Here is an 18,819-nt window from a genome sequence, read left to right on the forward strand (position 1 = left end):
CAGCTTTGAGGGAGGGAAAACATCCCTTGTGTATAGAACAAAAGTCATAATTATGGTTATGTGTTTTGGACAGGCAAGGGGGTAAAAAGAAACACTGGACCCATTTATGCTGGCAAAAAGTAATGAATTGCTCTGACTGAAATACTGACAGCCAAGGGGATGTTATCACTGCTCTGTGTGGTGCAGGCACAGGAGGGCGAAATTACTAATCAATGTGTTTTACCGACAGCTTAAGGGGTAAAACTACTAGTAGAAGCTTTAGTAAACCATTGCTGAAAAAAACAAAACTAAACCTAATCAGGCTAATGAGTTAAAGGGACATAAAACCCAAAATCTTTCTATCATTCAGACAGAGCATTCAAGTTTAAACACCTTTCCAATGTACTTCTATATAATTTGCTTTGTTCACTTGTTATCCTTTGTTGAAAAGCATACATGGGTAGCTTCAGCTGCAATATGCTATTGGGAGCTTCTAATTGGTGGCTGCACATATATGCTTCCTTTCATTGGCTGACCTGTGTTCAGCTAACTCCCACTACTGTACTGCTGTTTCTTTAACAAAGGATACCAAGAGGATGAAACAAATTTGAGAATAGAATTAAAATATAAAGTTGTTTTGTTAAAAATTGTATGCCCTGGCGGAGCCAGCAGTGCACAGAAGAGGTCGCAGATCTTTAGAGCTCCTGCATAGTTTCAGCTAAATATGATTTAAAGCCAGATCTTTGACACACCTGAGAACCTATATTATAATGGGACTATTTCCACAACTTTATTTGCTGATCGGAAGCCACTAAACTTTGCTATTCTGCTATCTGTTGTGGGTTACACTTGAAAATCCTACTATCTATCTATAGAGCCGGCGGCCATTTTACCACGCTTGCAGACACGCAATCACTATGGCTGATATCCACAGGATATTTCTTGAGATCACCAAACTCCTGACCCACCACCACGGCAAGCTCGCTGCCGTTTTGGATGGAGCTGGGGAATCGGAGGAGATTTGCAGGATTCCGGTGGAATTGTCTCCGGACTTAGCCGAGGTGGACACTGATTGGGGGGATGCTCTGGGGCCCCGGCATTCCTCGTATGTCTCTAGTCTCGCATCTACTGGGTCCGGGACATATCGGGAGACGGAGGAAATCAGCAATGAACTCTTGCTTTCCAGCACGGTCCTACAACACCGCATGGGAGAGGATCTCACTCGCATAGCTAGTTTGGTAACTACCGAAAGTCAGGGTTCTCAAGGAAACATAAAGGTCCTTGATGCGATTAGCACTAACTGCCATCCTGTCACTCATGGTGTCTTTCTAAGAGGCCTAAAAATAAACAGCACATCACAACAGCTCTCTCTTACATGGGAACAGCGTACCTTGCTTCGCTCCTTCTGGGTTAACACCCCTGAGGCGAATGGTGCACTGCTTCACTTCTGCCCTAGGAAAGCCGGAATAGGTTAAGTACATCTAATCTAACATCATGGTCTTCCCATCGTACACAAAACTTTCAACATTTAGTCCGATGAGTCGACACCATTTTTGACTGACAAGGTTAAACTGTATAAGGCACAGCACGATATTGTGGCCATAATGAACAACGGCAAATTTGACAATGCCGAAAATTTAATATACAAGCAGGTTTGGGAACTACATTCATCCCTCTAAAGTTCACAATGCATTTTTATTGAGATGAAGCTGTGGAAAGCCCTCCTAAATAGATAATGTAACTATGAAGGTGAACTAACATTAAGATACCGTGGGACTGCATTCTTTTATTCACCTCTTGAACAGAGTGCTTGTTTTATGGTTACAGGACGGACTATGTTCTTATGTTTTTATGCTATCTGTTAAGTGGCAGGTTAATGGGTTTTATATAGTAAATAGTTTTATATGTTCTGTCAACCCATGCAATGTTAGGTAATTATCACTTGGGGCTGCTTGCTAGACATGGTATATTTCACACTCATCAATGGGTTAATAAACTCTGTAACCCACTCAGTTTAGAGAGCCAGTCGGAGCAGATTTTATTAATTTAGATGTTTCAAACGATGACATTTATGATTTTAGGGTTTTTGTGGTCAGCAACGCTACTCTCCCTATATGTTAGCATTTATAAGCTGGTTATTACCCCATGCACTACATATTAATGTTGTAGTTTATACGCTCCAAATGACAACACCTATGGCTTTAGGATCCTCTGTGATCAATAACATTGTTCTATTGGTATGTTGCTGTGTGCAGGTTGACTAGTTAATCTTTAGATTTCTAAAATAACTTGCATGTTGTGAAATATAATGCTAGACTGTGTGCTACCATTCTCAGTGCGTCATTGCCATAGATGTCAGTTTATACCATTCTCTATGCATGTATGACCACCTCCCCTTCACTCCCCCCCCCCCCCCATTTTCATATAATGTACCTTCCTGCTTGGAAGGGCTAGTTATGCGGTCTGTCTTATTTGTACCGCAACCTTTATCATTGAAAGTATTAATGTGACATTTCTCTATTTCATTTATACTGTAATGCTAGTACTATGTGACTATGGAAAAGTCCACAAGATATAAGAGATTCTCAAAATATTTTTGTATTGTAAAGCTGATTATGCATGGCTGCAGGGTGTTTCCCCAAAGTTTACAAGTATTCATGCTATATTATATATGTTCACAGAATGTTTCATGATGTAGGGGGACCTTTTAATTCTCTATGTCATGAAACTAGGAGTGCATATCAGCAAAATGTTTTACAGCAAAACTAAATCTGGAAAAGTGAGGTATTTGTTTTGTACGGGTAAAACTCTTTATGATATAATGGTTATGACTATATCTTTGTAAGTATCACGGATATGATGTTGTTCTTGCCCCGTTGCTCTACCTATATGTTAATATCCCTTTTGCAATGTGACATGTATGTTGTAACCTACTTTTAACCTCAATAAAAATATTAAATATAAAAAAAAAAAAATTGTATGCCCTTACTGAATCATGAAGGTAATCTTTTGGGTATTATGTCCCTTTAAAGTCTAGGAGATGTACAAATAATCTGGGCTTCATAGGATACAGAGACAAATCTTAATTTTTTTTTAAAAATGAGATAAGTGCTTACAAAACACCATGTGAGTTAGTGTATAGCAGCCTCATCCATGCAGAAAAACTATAAATAATAAAAATGATATGGGGGGGAGGGGAATGGATATAAGGTCAGTTTGAAATTTCTCTTAAATGTCTACACTCATAGTATTTATACACTTTAGTTCTGACAAATGGTATTACTTTTAAACCATACTTACATAAAACCCAAAATGTTTATTTCCTGCTTCAGGTAGAACATACAATTTTAAACAACTTTCCAATTTACTTTTATTATCAAAATTTGCTTCATTCTCTTGGTATTCTTTATTAAAGGAGCAGCAACGCATTACTGGGAGCTAGCTGAACACATCAGGAAGCCAATGATAAGAGGTATATATGTGCAGCTACCAATCAGCAGCTAGCACCTGAGTCTACCCAGGTATGCTTTTCAGCAAAGGATATCAAGAGAGCAAAGCAAATTAGCTAATAGAAGTAAATTGGATTTACAGTTTTTGGGTTTAATGTCCCTTTTAAAGAACTAACTATAAATACTGGTTGAGATTGAATACATATAAAATGCATTATGACCTTTTTGCTACAACTGTTCCTCAATAGCCACGCTCCACCCACACACCTTATTTGGAGAAGCCAATCAGGGTTGCTACCTGAAGAAGACCGGCTTGCCAGAGTATTTAGATCTTATGTAATCACTGCTGAGACCGATTAGGGGACAGTTTGTCATCTGCTCTTTCAGTTCTCAAAATTGCAAAACTCTTAACTTTCAGATTTAAATTACAGAAAAAGGGGGGAAAACAAAAGCATATTGAATTTGTTTTCGTTTTCTTGCTTCACTCAATAACAAAAGAAAAAAAAAAAAAAGTTATATCACAAAACGTTTACTGTCCTGTTTGGAAATGTGACACTGAAATCATTGCAAGAGGTTGTTAGAGTCACAGGTGAGGCAACTCCCTTTCCCATCTCATGTAAAGCCGACTCCCTTTCATATCTATTTATATAAACTTCCTCTCTGACCTATTGTTGGAACAAGGAACAGATCGGTACGGCTGTGCGGTTTTACCACCTGGGTGTACACAAGGCAGCAGTTAGGAGCTGGGCCCCAGTGCAGCTACAGTGAGGTATGACAGGCTGGGAAATCAGACTAAATGGGTGTGGTCGTTCTGCCTCTGCTAACTCAACTCACTGCATCCCAATTCTTGCACTATTTTGGGCTTCATTAAAGTAAATTTAGTTTGGCTGTGCACACAAGCTGACTCACGGTAGCTTAAAAAGGGACATGAAACATTTATTTACTTTCATGATTCAGATAGAACATTCCATTTAAAACAACTTTCCAATTTACTTATTTTTTTCTAATTTGATTTATTCTCTTGGTATCCTTTGTTGAAGGAGCAGTAAAGCACTGCTGGGAGCTAGCCAAGAGCCAATGAGAAGAGGCATAGATGTGCAACCACCAATCAGCAGCTTCTGAGTCTAGCTAGGTATACTTTTCAACAAAGGATACAAAGAAAACTAAATAAATTAAATACAAAGTAAATTGGAAAGTTGTTTAAAATTGCATGCGTTATCTGAATAATGAAAGAAATAAAATTGTGTTTCATATCCCTTTAATACCTTCAGTCCTAAAATAAAGCTTTTAAAAAACACACACACACAAAACCACCTGATTTAGAAATTAATGTAAACCTTGAACATAATACTATGCAAAATGTGCCTTTTATTTTTGTGCAGCACACGCAGTTAAATTAATTGTAAATCATCATTATGAGGCATTATCTTTATAAGTGTGAGAAGATAATGTGGACCTCAGAACCAATCCTGCCATTTGGCTCTGTGTCTAGACACCTACATACTGGAATGAAGTTGTATTAGCGGTACCCTTGGAGCGTACTGTATGGCCTGTAGCAGTGATGGCGAACTTGGCACTCCAGATGTTTCAGAACTACATTTCCCTTGATGCTTATGCACTCTGAAGTCCAAAAGAGCATCATGGGAAATGTAGTTCTGAAACATCTGGAGTGCCATGATTTGCCATCACTGGCCTATGGCATTAAAATTGCTAGTTTTAGCTTTTTATTTTACATTAATAAATGTTATTCTAATTATGACTTTAAAAAGGGACACTAAACCCACATTTTTTCTGTAATGATTCAGAGCGAACATGCAATTTTAAGCAACTTTCTAATTTACTCCTACTATCAATTTTTATTTGTTCTCTTTCCATCTTTATTTAAAAAGCAGAATTTAGAGCTTAAGAGCCGGCCCATTTTAGGTTCAGCACCCTGGATAGTGCTTGCTTATTGGTGGCTACATTTAGCAAACCAATAAGCTAGCATAACCCAGGTTCTCAACCACAAATGGGCTGGCTCTTAAGCTTCACATTGCTGCTTTTTAAATAAAGATAGCGAGATAAATAAAAAAAAATGATAATAGGAGTAAATGGGAAAGTTGCTTAAAATTGGATGTTCTAACTGAATCATAAAAAAAAAGAAAAATGTGGGTTTCGTGTCCCTTTAAAAGGGACAGTGTATTAATATTCTGATTATGACTTTAAAAGGGACAGTAATATAAAATGTCCTGCCCTTTAATTTGTTAATATTATACATTTTACCTGCTGAGTGTTTTAAATTGTTAAAAAAAGACACAGCTATATTCAACACATCCATTAGTTGCACGATCTAGTAAGCCATTTATATCCATTCCTAATTGACCTTAGCAGAAAAGGTAACTTAAGTTACAATATGGTGGCACCCACTGCTTTATGGAAATTAACTTTACCTTTATTTTTTCAATATTTAGATAACTAATTTTTTTAAATACATGTACAAATTAATTTTGGGCTAATTTTCCCTCTAAATAGATCATTCAAGCAATGATTTATTTAGTGTTTAAAGTCTCTTTAAGTGTTTGATATAGAAAAGCTATGCAAACATTGCCAACAGAAGAAATTTCACTCCCAGTGGGAGAAAAGGTAATAAAATAATAACTCAATTATTCAGGCTAAGTATACAGACAGAGATAACGAAGCTATAGAAAGTGATAGTATAAGGATATCTGATTTCCCTGGAAGCTCAGCCCATTTTAATACACTTTGGTATATCCCATATACAAAAATAAACCCAAAGGATCAATTTGCCATACACATTTATACTCTGCTGCTGGTATAACAATTAATTGGAAACACATTAAAAGACATGTTGCACTTTGATGGAAGTAAATTGTTTTACAATTTTGTGCTCTATATGAATCATGAAATTTAAATTTGACTTTAGTGTTCCTTTTTATGGGACACTTTTTACAGTACACTGGCCCTTTAAACTATTATTACTATTACAAAATAATATTAAATGCTGCCAGTATGATGATCATTGTATTGTAAAAGCATAGCTTGAAATCTGCCACCTAAAAAGAGTAGGATTTGCACAAAGCTCCAATAGACATCTAGAACTAGTACAGATATGAGAACACCAAGCACTGACACAAGAGGATAAAACAGATATTTAAATGCAGACACCACATCAGGAGAAAATAACTTTATTAAAAAGGACTTGTATTAAGCATCTATAATCAAGCCCTTTTTATCACCAAATTTAATTGCAAATTCTCCCTTTATTTCAACAACGCTGTAAGACCATATAAATTAGGTGCAACATCCAGTTGGGAAAGAACTCCTTACAAAAGATAAGGAAAGGCCACTAAGCACGAATTCTCATTGAAGAGCCAAGTATATGCAAGGCCGATACAGGCTAAATAATTATTAGATATGTGCGGAGGTTTTGGATCCCTCAGGAGGAGGAGGCTGCTTCTGTTATTTTCTGAGCCAAATTTATTCTTGTGAAACTGCAAAACATTAGACGACTCTGGATTTGCACAGATCTTAGTGTGTTGCAGTTTCACAACAATAATTTTGGCTTTGAAAACAGCCAATCGCCATTTCCGCATTTGGAGGTATCCGAAACCTCCAAAGCCACATATCTAATAATTACCAATTTCATAGATGGGATTCCAGCAAAATATACATTCATTTCATGTATATGGTGAAAAAAATATTGTACAAAGGAGATTAAAAAAATAAAAAAAAAATCTGATTTTAAATTTTGTTTCACTAAAATGCGTTTTTTTTATTGTTGTTGTGCTGGGAACGTCCCCCCTTTGGATATATAAGGTATATAGCTGGCAGTTATTTCTACACTGCTGCTAGTAAGTAATGGTGTTCGATAATTTTTTTGTACAACAAGGATGGTAGCCAATAGAATCTGTAGCACAAATATAAATAGTACTGATCGCCTACAGCCGAGCCCACAGCTAATGTCTCACTGGGCAATATATGAATCACAGGGGGAGATGAATGGAGGACAATGCAACCACTGATTTGAAGTAAATTAGCTGCGGAACCCAAAAATCCCCTTGATATATCCAGTCAAGCCACTCTTTGCCTTCTGTTCTAGCTTGTCCTCCAAGGATGGCAGCGTTACATGATTAAAGGCCAAGTCAAAAAAGAGAGGCTTGCAGGGTATAGGCTGGAAGTCCGGAGGGAAGCGCACCAGGCTGGCATGTTTACTCACGAGAGTTGGGTCCAGAGAAAACGAATCCAGGCGTTCACAGAGAGGCTAAGAGTGGACACAAGAAAACACGAATACTGAGCCCATTATATGGAATCTGACATTTCTAAGTTACTTAGTTTGGATACATATCTCTCTACCCTATAATAGTTTTGTTGTACTCCCCCTTTGTTTATAGCGCTGCGGAATCTGTTGGCGCTCTACAAATAACCGATAATAATAATAATACATGTGATATCTAAGACATTCTCCATTTAAAGAGATTCAGCTTTGAACAAGTGCTTGACAAAAGCCATAATTCTCTATATGGAGACAAGATAGGGTTCTGTTTAATAAAACAAAACAAGACATAATATAAATAGGTGAGGCACAGGTTTATGTTCCAAGGCCTTAAAAGGGACAGTCTACACCAGAATTTGTATCGTTTAAAAAGATAGATAATCCCTTTATTACCCATCCCCCAGTTTAGCATAACCAGCACTGTTATATTAATATACGTTTTACCTCTTTGATTATCTTGTATCCAAGCCTCTGCAGTCTGCCGCCTTATCTCAGTGATTTTGACAGACATACAGTATAGCCATCAGTGCAGACTCCTAAATAACTCCATGGGAGTGAGCACAATGTTATCTATATGACACACATGAGCTAGTACTGTCTAACTGTGAAAAACTTTCAAAATGCTCTGAGCTAAGAGGCGGTTTTCAACGGTTTAGAAATCAGTTTGAGCCTACGTAGGTTTAACTTTTGAAAAATAAAACCAAGGGAACAAATGAAAAATCGCATGCCCTATCCGAATCATGAAACTTTAATTATGACTAGATTGTCCCTTTAAAGTCTCAAAACTAAACCTCATAGGCAGAAGTGACAGCATAAAAAAAAACAGAACAGTCTAGAACCCTAAAGCTTACAATATTAATCCGACTATATAGACTGAATATCAATTTTGCTTGGAAATAATCTTACAAATTGTGCAAGAGATAGATCCATAGCTGGATTATCACAAAATGTGCCATTTCAAAAAGATTAAGTGATTTTTAAAATGTCTTAATTTGTTTGTAACAACTAAGCAGTAAATGTAACCTCTTATTCTAGCAACCAATTCATTTCCAATATTAGGATTCTAAAGCAGCTATAAAGTTGTGTACCCTTTGCCTTTAAAGCCATTACCTTATTATCTTTGACCTGGGCAGGAGAAACCTCTTCTGGTGTATCTCTGGAATCTGTTTGAGAAATAACAGACTAAGCACTACTGCGGTACAATCAGTTGAAGTAAGAAAGATCAGAAAAAGTTATTTAGGATAGCAATTTAAAAAGGATCATGAAGGAAAGTGGAGTAGAATGAAACAGAAGACACTTTTGGGCAGTGTACGTAGGTATTTACATGATTGTCTACCAACTTGTAACACTCACCCAGGATGGCAGCAGCCTGCAATGAATATTTCTCTGCATTCACCTGCATGATCAATTCCTGAACATCTGGCAGCTCCTAAAGGTATTAAGCAAAACACAGAGGGATTTATTGGTGTGTTGCATCAATTGAAGAATTGTCTCTAATGTGAAAAAACAAACAATCCTATATGGAAATAAAATAAAAAAAAGCCAGAAAACAATAAGATTGTAAAGGAGATGGGGGGGTATTTTGTTTTTTTGCCAAAGAGCAAAGTATATGGTGTCAGAATTATATGAAACCTATGAGGAAGGTTATAGCTGAAAAGAAGAGCCCATTGTTCCACGTTGCCTTTTATTCTAATTCAGTGTTTCTGGTTTTAACCTCTTAAGGACATATGACGGAATTTGAGCAAACAGAAAGCTGTGTCCTTAAAGGGTTAAAAGCAGATTGAATAAAGTTGATCTGTAAACATAATGGTCAACTCCTTTTGCCGAAGTATGACAAAAAGAAAAATTTATGCTTACCTGATAAATTTATTTCTTTTCTGACATGATGAGTCCACGGATCATCTAATTACTATTGGGAATATCACTCCTGCCCTGCAGGAGGCAGCAAAGAGCACCACAGCAAAGCTGTTAAATATCACCTCCCTTCCCTCCCAACCCAGTCATTCGACCGAAGTAAAGGAGAGAAAGGAAGCAACAAGGTCCAGAGGTGTCTGAAGTTTATAAGAACCAACAACCTGTCTACTCAAAAAACAGGGCGGGCCGTGGACTCAATGTGTCAAAAAAGAAATAAATCTATCAGGTAAGCATAAATTCTCTTTTTAATGACACAATGAGTCCACGGATCATCTAATTACTATTGGGAATCAATACCCAAGCTAGAGTACACAGATGATACGGGAGGGACAAGACAGGGAACCTAAACGGAAGGCACCACTGCTTGAAGAACCTTTCTCCCAAAAGCGGCATCAGCCGAGGCAAAAGTGTCAAATTTGTAGAACTTTGAAAAAGTGTATAGAGGACCAAGTAGCAGCCTTGCAAATCTGTTCCACAGAAGCCTCATTCTTGAATGCCCATGAGGAAGCAACAGCCCTCGTGGAATGAGCCGTAACTCTCTCTGGAGGCTGCTGCCCAGCAGTCTCATATGAAAAACGTATGCTACTCTTCAGTCATAAAGAGAGAGAAGTAGCCGTAGCTTTCAGTCCCTTACGTTTTCCTGAAAAAACCCACAAACAAGGCAGAAGACTGATGAAATTCTTTAGTCGCCTGCAGGTAAAACTTTAAGGCACGAACCACGTCCAAAAGCCTTTCCTTCTGAGGGGTAGGATTAGGACACAATGAAGGAACAACAATCTCCTGAATAATGTTCCGATTAGAAACAACTTTAGGAAGAAATCCTAATTTAGTACGTAACACTACCTTATCTGAATGAAATAACTCATACTGCAAAGCCTAGAGCTCTGACACTCTGCGAGCAGAAGAAATAGCAACAAGAAATAAAACTTTCCAAGATAACAACTTAATATCTAAGGAATGCATAGGCTCAAATGGAGCCCCTTGAAGAATGTTAAGAACTAAATTAAGACTCCATGGAGGAGTAACTGGCTTGAACACAGGCCTGATCCTGACCAAGGCCTTACAAAAAGATTGTACATCTGGAACATCTGCCAGACGTTTGTGTAGCAAAATAGAAAAGGCAGAAATTTAACCCTTTAGGGAACTTGTCGATAATCCTTTCTCCAAACCCTTTTGGGAGAAAAAACAAAATTCTACTAATCCTGACTCTACTCCAGGAGTAGCCCTTGGATTCACACCAATAGAGATATTTACGCCATATCTTATGGTAAATCTTTCTAGTTACAGGTTTACGAGCCTGAATCATGGTCTCTATGACCGAGTCAGAAAAGCCCCGCTTGGATAAAATTAAGCGTTCAATCTCCAAGCAATCAGTTTCAGAGAAACTAGATTTGGATGAAGGAAGGGTTCTTGAATTAGAAGGTCCTTCTTCAATGGAAGTCTCCAAGGTGGCAGAGACGACATGTCCACCAGATCTGCATACCAAATCCTGTGAGGTCAAGCCGTTGCAATGAGGATCACCGAGGCCCTTTCCTGCTTGACTCAAGCAATGACCTGAGGAAGAAGAGCAAACAAAGGAAATAGGTATGCTAGACTGAAGGTCCAAGGTACCGCCAGGGCATCTATCAGTACCACCTGAGGGTCCCTGGACCTCGACCCATACCTCAGGAGCTTGGCATTCTGCCGAGATGCCATGAGATCTAATTCCGGCTGACCCCATTTGAGAATCAGGCTGGAGAACACTTCCGGATGGAGCTCCCACTACCCCGGATGAAAGGTCTGCCTGCTCAGAAAGTCTGCCTCACAGAGTCCCAGTTATCCACACCCCTGGGATGTGGATCGCCAACAGACAGCAAGAATGGGCTTTCGCCCACTGAATTATTTTGGTTACCTCTGTCATCGCTAAGGAACTCCTCGTTCCTCCCTGATGATTGATGTAAGCCACTGAAGTTATGTTGTCCGACTGGAACCTGATAAACTGGACCCAGGCCCAAAGAGCATTGAAGATTGCTCTCAGGTCCAGAATGTTTATAGGTAGAACAGACTGACTGAGTCCAAACTCCCTGAGCCTTTAGGGAGCCCCAGACTGCTCCCCATCCTAGAAGGCTGGCGTCTGTTGTCACAATCACCCAAGATGGTCTGCGAAAGCAGGTTCCCTGGGAGAGATGATCCAGAGACAACCACCATTGAATAGAATCCCTTGACTCCTGCTCCAGTAGTATTCGAGGAGACAAGTCCGCATAATCTCCGTTCCATTGCTTGAGCATGTTTAACTGCAGAGGCCTGAGATGGAACCGAGCAAACGGGATGTCCATTGCCGCCACCATCAGCCGGATTACCTCCATGCACTGAGCCACTGATGGCCGAGTAGTGGACTCTAGAGCTAGACAAGTATCGATAATCTTTGATTTCCTGACTTCTGTCAGAAAAATCTTCATTGATAAGGAATCTATTATTGTTCCTAAACAAGATACCCTTGTGTTTGGAACTAAGGAGCTCTTTTCCAAATTTACCTTCCAACCGTGAGATCGCAGTAAGGATAACAAAATTTCCGTGTGAGATCTTGCTTGTAGGGATGGCGCCTGGACCAGGATGTCGTCCAGAAAGGGCGCCACGGCAATGCCCCGTAAACGAAGCACCGCCAACAGCGAACCCAGAACCATTGAGAAAATTCTGGGAGCTGTGGCAAGACCAAGGGGGAAGAGCCACGAATTGGAAGTGTTTGTCTAGAAAGGCAAACCATAGAAACTTGCGATGATCCTTGTGAATAGGAACATGCAGGTACGCGTCCTTTAAATCCACTGTTGTCATGAATTGACCCTCTTGGACCAAAGGAAGAATGGAACGAATAGTTTCCATCTTGAAGGACGGTACTCTGAGGAAATTGTTTAGACTCTTGAGATCCAAAATTGGTCTGAAGGTTCCCTCTTTCTTGGGAATCACGAACAGATTGGAATAAAATCCCCGACCCTGTTCCTGTATCGGAACAAGAACTATGACTCCCAGGTCAGAGAGGTCTCTTACACAGTGTAAGAATGCCTCTCTTGTTGTCTGGTTTACAGATAATCTTGAAAGCAGAAACCTGCCTCGGAAGAAAACTTTTGAACTCTAATTTGTATCCCTGGGACACTATGTCTACAGCCCAGGGTCCGGAACATCTCAAGCCCAAGCCTGAGCGAAGAAGGAAAGTCTGCCCCCTACAAGATCCGGTCCCGGATCAGGGGCAGACCCTTCATGCTATCTTTGATTCAATAGCAGGCTTCTTTGATTGTTTTCCCTTATTCCAAAACTGATTGGGTCTCCATGATGGTTAAGACTGTTCCTGTTTGGAAGAGGAAGAATTTCCCTTGAAATTTCGAAAGGAACGAAAATTACTCTGACGTCCCTTCTGTTTGTTTCTCTTACCCTGCGGGAGAAGATGACCCTTACCTCCCGTAATATCAGAAATTATTTTTGTCAAGCCCGGTCCAAACAAGGTCTTCCCCTTGTAAGAAATCTCTAAAAGCTTAGACGATACATCCGCAGACCAAGGCTTTAAACCATAAGGCTCTGCGAGCTTATACAGAGAAACCTGAAATCTTTGCTCCCAGCTTGATAACTTGAAGGGAAGCATCGGTAATAAAGGAATTAGCCAATTTAAGAGCTTTTATCCTATCCTGGATCTCCTCCAGGGGAGTGTCTGTCCTTATAGCATCAGACAACACATCAAACCAATATGCTGCTGCACTGGTGACGGTAGCAATGCACACAGCTGGTTGCCACTGTAAACCCTGGTGTATATACATCTTTTTGAGTAACCCAATTTTTTGTCCATAGGATCTTTAAAAGCACAACTATCCTCTGGGTATAGTATTTCTCCCAGCCAGAGTGGAAACCGCTCCTTCCACCTTGGGGACTGTTTGCCAAGCCTCCTTGACAGAGTCTGCTATAGGGAACACCTTTTTAAATATAGGAGATGGAGAAAAAGGGATACCCGGCGGTCTCTCCCACTCCTTAGTAATGATCTCAAAAGCTTGGTCTGGAACAGAAAAAACATCTATTGAGTAAGGGAACTACACATATTTGTTAAGCTTACTGAATTTCTTAGGATAAAAACGACCGTGGAGTAGTCGTCCAATGTAGCTAAAACCTCCATAAGTAGTAGACGGAGGTGTTCTAGCTTAAACCTGAAAGATACCACTTCAGTATCAGTAAGAGGGATTACACTGTCAGAATCTGAAATTTCACCTTCAGATGCTACCACGGTATCCTACTCAGGCTTCTGGGAGGGGGCATCCGCAATAGCAATAACTGCGCCAGAAACCTCGCTTACTGAATGTCTGATTTTCCTCTTACGCTTTCCCTGCAACATTGGAAAAGCAGACAACGCATCTGAAACTGCAGAAGACATAAGAGAAGCGATGTCTTGTAAAGTAACCCCAGCCGGAGTTATAGAGGAAGCGCAGGGCACTGCATGTGAGGGCGGTAAAACTTGGGACGCTTGAGGAGAAAGCTGCAGCATAAATGGAGCATTATCATTAGACTCCTGAACAGCATCCTCCTTTGAAAATGATGGCTCAGCAAAAAGTCTATTCCTATAACTTAAAGACCTCTTGATACATGAGGGACAGAAAGGGATTGGTGGTTCCACATTGGCATCAAAGCATAAAGAACAAGTGACAGCTTGCAAAGACTCTTGGTCCATCTTAACTCACAACTGTTAACAAAAATAAAGAATTTTAAAGCAATTTTAGAACTGAACAAAAACGTTACTGTCTCTTTAAATGTTAAAAAACTAACTTTTTTCCTTTTTAGCGTATGTATATACAGAAATACAAAAAAGCCCTGCAGATCACCTCTACACCTCAGCAGTACTTTGCTGAGGTGCCTACCTGTCTGAGGAAATCGACCCTCACTGCTTAGACAGGAGCCGTTCCCACTAACAGAACCGGAACTCTGCAGTCGCTAGTTGGCACGCATTCAATTCACCAGAGATGCGCAGATGAATATGCTAACAAGCGCTTCTTCTACCGCCTAGATGCGCAGCATAAAATGCTAACAAGCTTCTTCTTCAGACTATCAGGAAGAGGAAGAAAGAAAGGGCGCACAATGCTTTCCCCTAGTACCGCCCTTAGTGGGTGTCGCCAAATCCTGTCATCTCCCGGTCGTGCATATTATTAAAAACGCCGGGAGATGAGAACCACTATAAGCATTCTACATCCAGCCCCAGTGCCTGCGCTGTTACTGTCCCACATATACCTCCTGACAACGTAGGAGCGTTGTGCCATAAATAAAGTGTCCCATATCCCATGAGTCTTTTTATTGTCCCTTGTTGACACCAAGAGCCTAACTTTTTCCTTGTCCCCCAGATAATAAGTCAGCACTTACCTCCTCATCTGCCCGACAGTAAGGCAGCTCCCATTTTTAAGAGATCCTCTCCCTCCCATGGACCTGTGACAAAAGGAAAATGACTGAGTAAGATCCCTCAGTTTTTCAGAGTTAGGGCAGCATCAGTATGGGAGGCGCAGTGAGAATTATGTCCCACAAGTTCCCATCGCTCTAAAGCCACCACTGCTCTACTGAAGAGACTGATATGGACTACGGCTACACCCCAGGACAAAGCAGCACAATCCTGTACTACTTTAAAAATAATAAACTCTTGATTGAAGATCTTTTTCTAACACCTAATTTACCACCTCCTTGCACTTAAAGTAGGCAAAGAGAATGACTGTGTTGGGAGGGAAGGGAGGTGATATTTAACAGCTTTGCTGTGGTGCTCTTTGCCGCCTCCTGCAGTGCAGGAGTAATATTCCCAATAGTAATTAGATGATCCGTGGACTCATCGTGTCATTAAAAAAAACATTTTTAGGGAAGCGTCATGTTTTGTGGAAGGTAAATTATGGCATCCAGTCGATAGATGGGAAATAATGCTAAACTGAAGCACTTGTACAGTTATAGAAGCTGGGATTAAAAGCAAACTCAGGAGGTGAATTAATTCAGAAATATGATAAAAAGAAATCAATATTCCATAGAGCTTAAAGGGATAGGAAAGTCAAAATTAAACTTGCATGACTCAGATAGAGCAGGTCATTTTAAGACACTTAAATTCACTTCTATTTTCAAAATGTGCTTCATTCTCTTAGTACCCCTTTTTTAAAAATGAATACGCACATATCATACACTAGTGGGAGCTGCTGCTAATTGGTGCCTGCACACATTTGTCTCTTGTGATTGGCTAAATAGATATTTTCAGCTTCCTGTCACAGTAGTGCAATGCTGTTCCTTCAGCAATGGATAACAAGAGAATAAAGAAAATTTGATAATAGAAGTAAATTGGAAAGTTGTTTAAAATTGTATGTTCTATCTGAATCCTAAAAGAAAATTTTGGGGACAGGCCTTCTTCTAAGAGGCAGAAGAAGGCCCGGACCTGCTAAACTACTTAAGAACATTAATACGTAAATGACCAGAGGGATCAGCAACAGATTCAACTTTAAGAACAGCTTAACACTATTTAGACAAGGGACAGAATAACACACAACCTTCAAACTGTTCTTGGAACCCTTGGACTTGGCCTGGACTTCCTTTGCGTACTTTAGCACTCGATCATAGAGGACCAGAGCTTCACTCCATTTCTTTACAAGGACATAGGACTGAGCAATGAAGAAGCACCTGTGAAGAAAGAGCAGATCTAGGTATTCTGACCTACGTGCCTCTGCTTAGCAAAGATGGGCTCATCTCTGCAATATACCTGTATGCCTTGTATACCAAAGTCTTCATAACTATCTCCTTCTGGAAACTTTGATCGTCTTCTAGCCCAGGCAACTGAGTCAGTTCTGCCAGATTCTGCAGGAAAAGCCAAAATTATTTTTCACAAAATCCAACGACAAATTTTCTTACATCCCTTATTCTCTGCTAAATACTAAAGTCACTTGAATTTAAAAGGCTGCAGATGTCAATAGACTGCACGTTTTGTTACATCAAGGAACATATAAGTCAATGAATTATAACTAGTAACAAAACAAATTCAGAAGTGGCAGTGTCTGCAAATGCAGCTTCCTCCTTCATAGCAATAAGTCCTCTCGTGTTCTCACCTGTAAGATAATGTCGTAGAGGCGGATCAGGTCTTGCGGCCGTGGGCCCCTCTTTCCATCTTCTTCAGCTTGTGGCTGCTCGAGAAGAGCCTTCTGCAAAGAAGTGGCCATACTCTCATTGCGCTTGATGGCCATGGAAAGCTTGATATACGACAGGTAACTGTGAGGATGAATAGCAAGAGACTGTCCCTTTATGAAGAACATTCTATATTCTTAAAACCTCTATTCCAGTAGCAAGGTTCAATCCACTCACATCAGTGGTACAATGTGACAGGTATGTACGTAGCAACTACTTACCTATGCAGGTACTGTAAGTTAGACACTCTCCCGATCTCTCCATCTATAGTTGAATCTCTCTGCCTCTGCAAGTAAAGGGAAGGATATCAGGAACTTGTCTGCCTAAGGGGGTCTGTAACAGAACACTAAGCCCCTGGGAATGGTGGGAGTGGGAAAAACACTGCAGCAGCACCAACTATGTCAACTGGTTCCTAATTCACAAATGCAACATGATCTCTGCAGCAGTTAGAGAGTTAAGAAAACAGTAATGTTACCTGCTCTGCTTTTAGCTCTTCGCGAACACCCTGGAGCGCATCTCTGCATTCACTCAGTACAGACTCAAACAAGCGTTCCTTGGTCTCTGCATTCTCAGCCTGAAGGGGAAAGAAAATCATCAGTCAGGTGAACTGTAAAATCTGTAGAGCAATAGAGAGAGAGCAGGAGAGGAGATAAAGGTAGAAGTTGTACATATTAAAAAAAGGGACACGGTACTCAAAAATGATCCAAACAAAAGCACAACAACAGTTTGAAATATTCTCTTTTAGACATAAGAGGGAATAATTGAGTATCATGTCCCTTTAATAAAGTAAAAAAACAACAAGAAATTACAGCTATTTAACTTTGTTACAAAAGCAAATAAGGAAGTGATAGGGTTAAAACAGGAATCACAAGCTTGCGGTTCCTATGTGTCAGATAGAGATGTCAAACCCAGGGGAGACAAAGTTAATGAAAAAAAAAAAAATTGTGGCTAAAAACAAAACAAAATTGCAGGGCGCACCGGGTGCAACCTAGGAGTGTGCAGTCTGATTGTGCCATCTGTCCACAGATTTTAAAGGGCAGTGTCAGTTTGATGTGAGCCATGTGGGTGTATGCCAGAAAGCACAGATTCTTAAATAGGTACCACACCCAGACCTGTGTTTAACCTTCCCCAGCTGTTTGTATCTGACTCAACAGGACATTTACACAACAAGGGGCAGGTGTGAAAAGTTTGGCAGGAGATGCAGCCCATAAGCAGGACAATGGGAGCTGTAGGACTCATCAGCCAGTTGTACACCGACCCTAAAAGGTTTGACTGATTATATAAAACACATGCGTGACTGAGAATGTACGCTTTCTCCTCAAAGACCAAAACCTTACTATATTACCGCAGTTGTACAACACCCTTCCCCAGGTTACAAGTACATTAAAGGGCATATTTCATGATTCAGATACAGCATACAACTTTAAACAATTTATCTATAACTACTGAAATGGCCTACAAATTGGCATACAACGCAAACTTGTAATGCATGCAAGTGGATTTCATTTTTGAAGAGAGGGATTTCCTGCAGTCTGTGCAACATACACCATTATGAGCAAAAAAATAACGGTTTGCTTTGATAGCTAAAACCTTATGTAGATAGAGGAAATCAGAGCAAAGCATTTATGACTGACATTGAAAAGACTGCAGGTTTTATCTAGTATATCAGGTTTGCTGAGATTTTATGAGTTTAATAAATAGACTCTTGGAAGTTACCCAAGAACAAAGTTAAATCAGATAAAAGGTTATTACAGTTCAAGAGCACCCCCTGCCTGTTACCTGTGCAATGGCAGCCTCAGTATCTGCCAGCCCAAGCAGGAAAATCCGTACACGGTCTATCTTGATAGGCATCGTACGTCCTCGCCACTCCACCTCGCTCATAGTAGCAGCCTGCTTGGCCCTCGTCTGGGTGATCAGAGCCTATGACACACAAGAGAGATGTTAAATGAAAAAGAAGGAAATCTCAAAGATTTAGAACATTTTTAAAAGCTTTAAATACAAATCTCTATGAATACACACAAGTGAAATTCTAATCCACATCTTAGGAAAGATTAAGGC

At 39.9% G+C, this 18,819-nt stretch overlaps 1 protein-coding gene across 1 annotated transcript in view; it reads right to left on the reverse strand.

The window, feature by feature from the left end:
• Positions 1-6,597: 6,597 nt before the first annotated feature.
• Positions 6,598-18,819, reverse strand: part of SRP68 (signal recognition particle 68) — a 40,374-nt gene continuing 28,152 nt past the window's right edge. Inside the window, exons 8-16 of the mRNA XM_053709220.1 lie at positions 18,541-18,681; positions 17,237-17,335; positions 16,983-17,047; positions 16,686-16,845; positions 16,343-16,437; positions 16,134-16,263; positions 9,055-9,130; positions 8,812-8,864; positions 6,598-7,689 (exon numbers count right to left, since the gene is read on the reverse strand). Of these exons, the coding sequence (XP_053565195.1) occupies positions 7,462-7,689; positions 8,812-8,864; positions 9,055-9,130; positions 16,134-16,263; positions 16,343-16,437; positions 16,686-16,845; positions 16,983-17,047; positions 17,237-17,335; positions 18,541-18,681 (1,047 nt within the window). The 3' untranslated portion in view covers positions 6,598-7,461. The remainder of the gene's footprint in view (positions 7,690-8,811; positions 8,865-9,054; positions 9,131-16,133; positions 16,264-16,342; positions 16,438-16,685; positions 16,846-16,982; positions 17,048-17,236; positions 17,336-18,540; positions 18,682-18,819) is intronic.

The sequence above is a fragment of the Bombina bombina genome, chromosome 1 (assembly GCF_027579735.1).
Source record: "Bombina bombina isolate aBomBom1 chromosome 1, aBomBom1.pri, whole genome shotgun sequence".
Classification (NCBI taxonomy): Eukaryota; Metazoa; Chordata; class Amphibia; order Anura; family Bombinatoridae; genus Bombina; species Bombina bombina.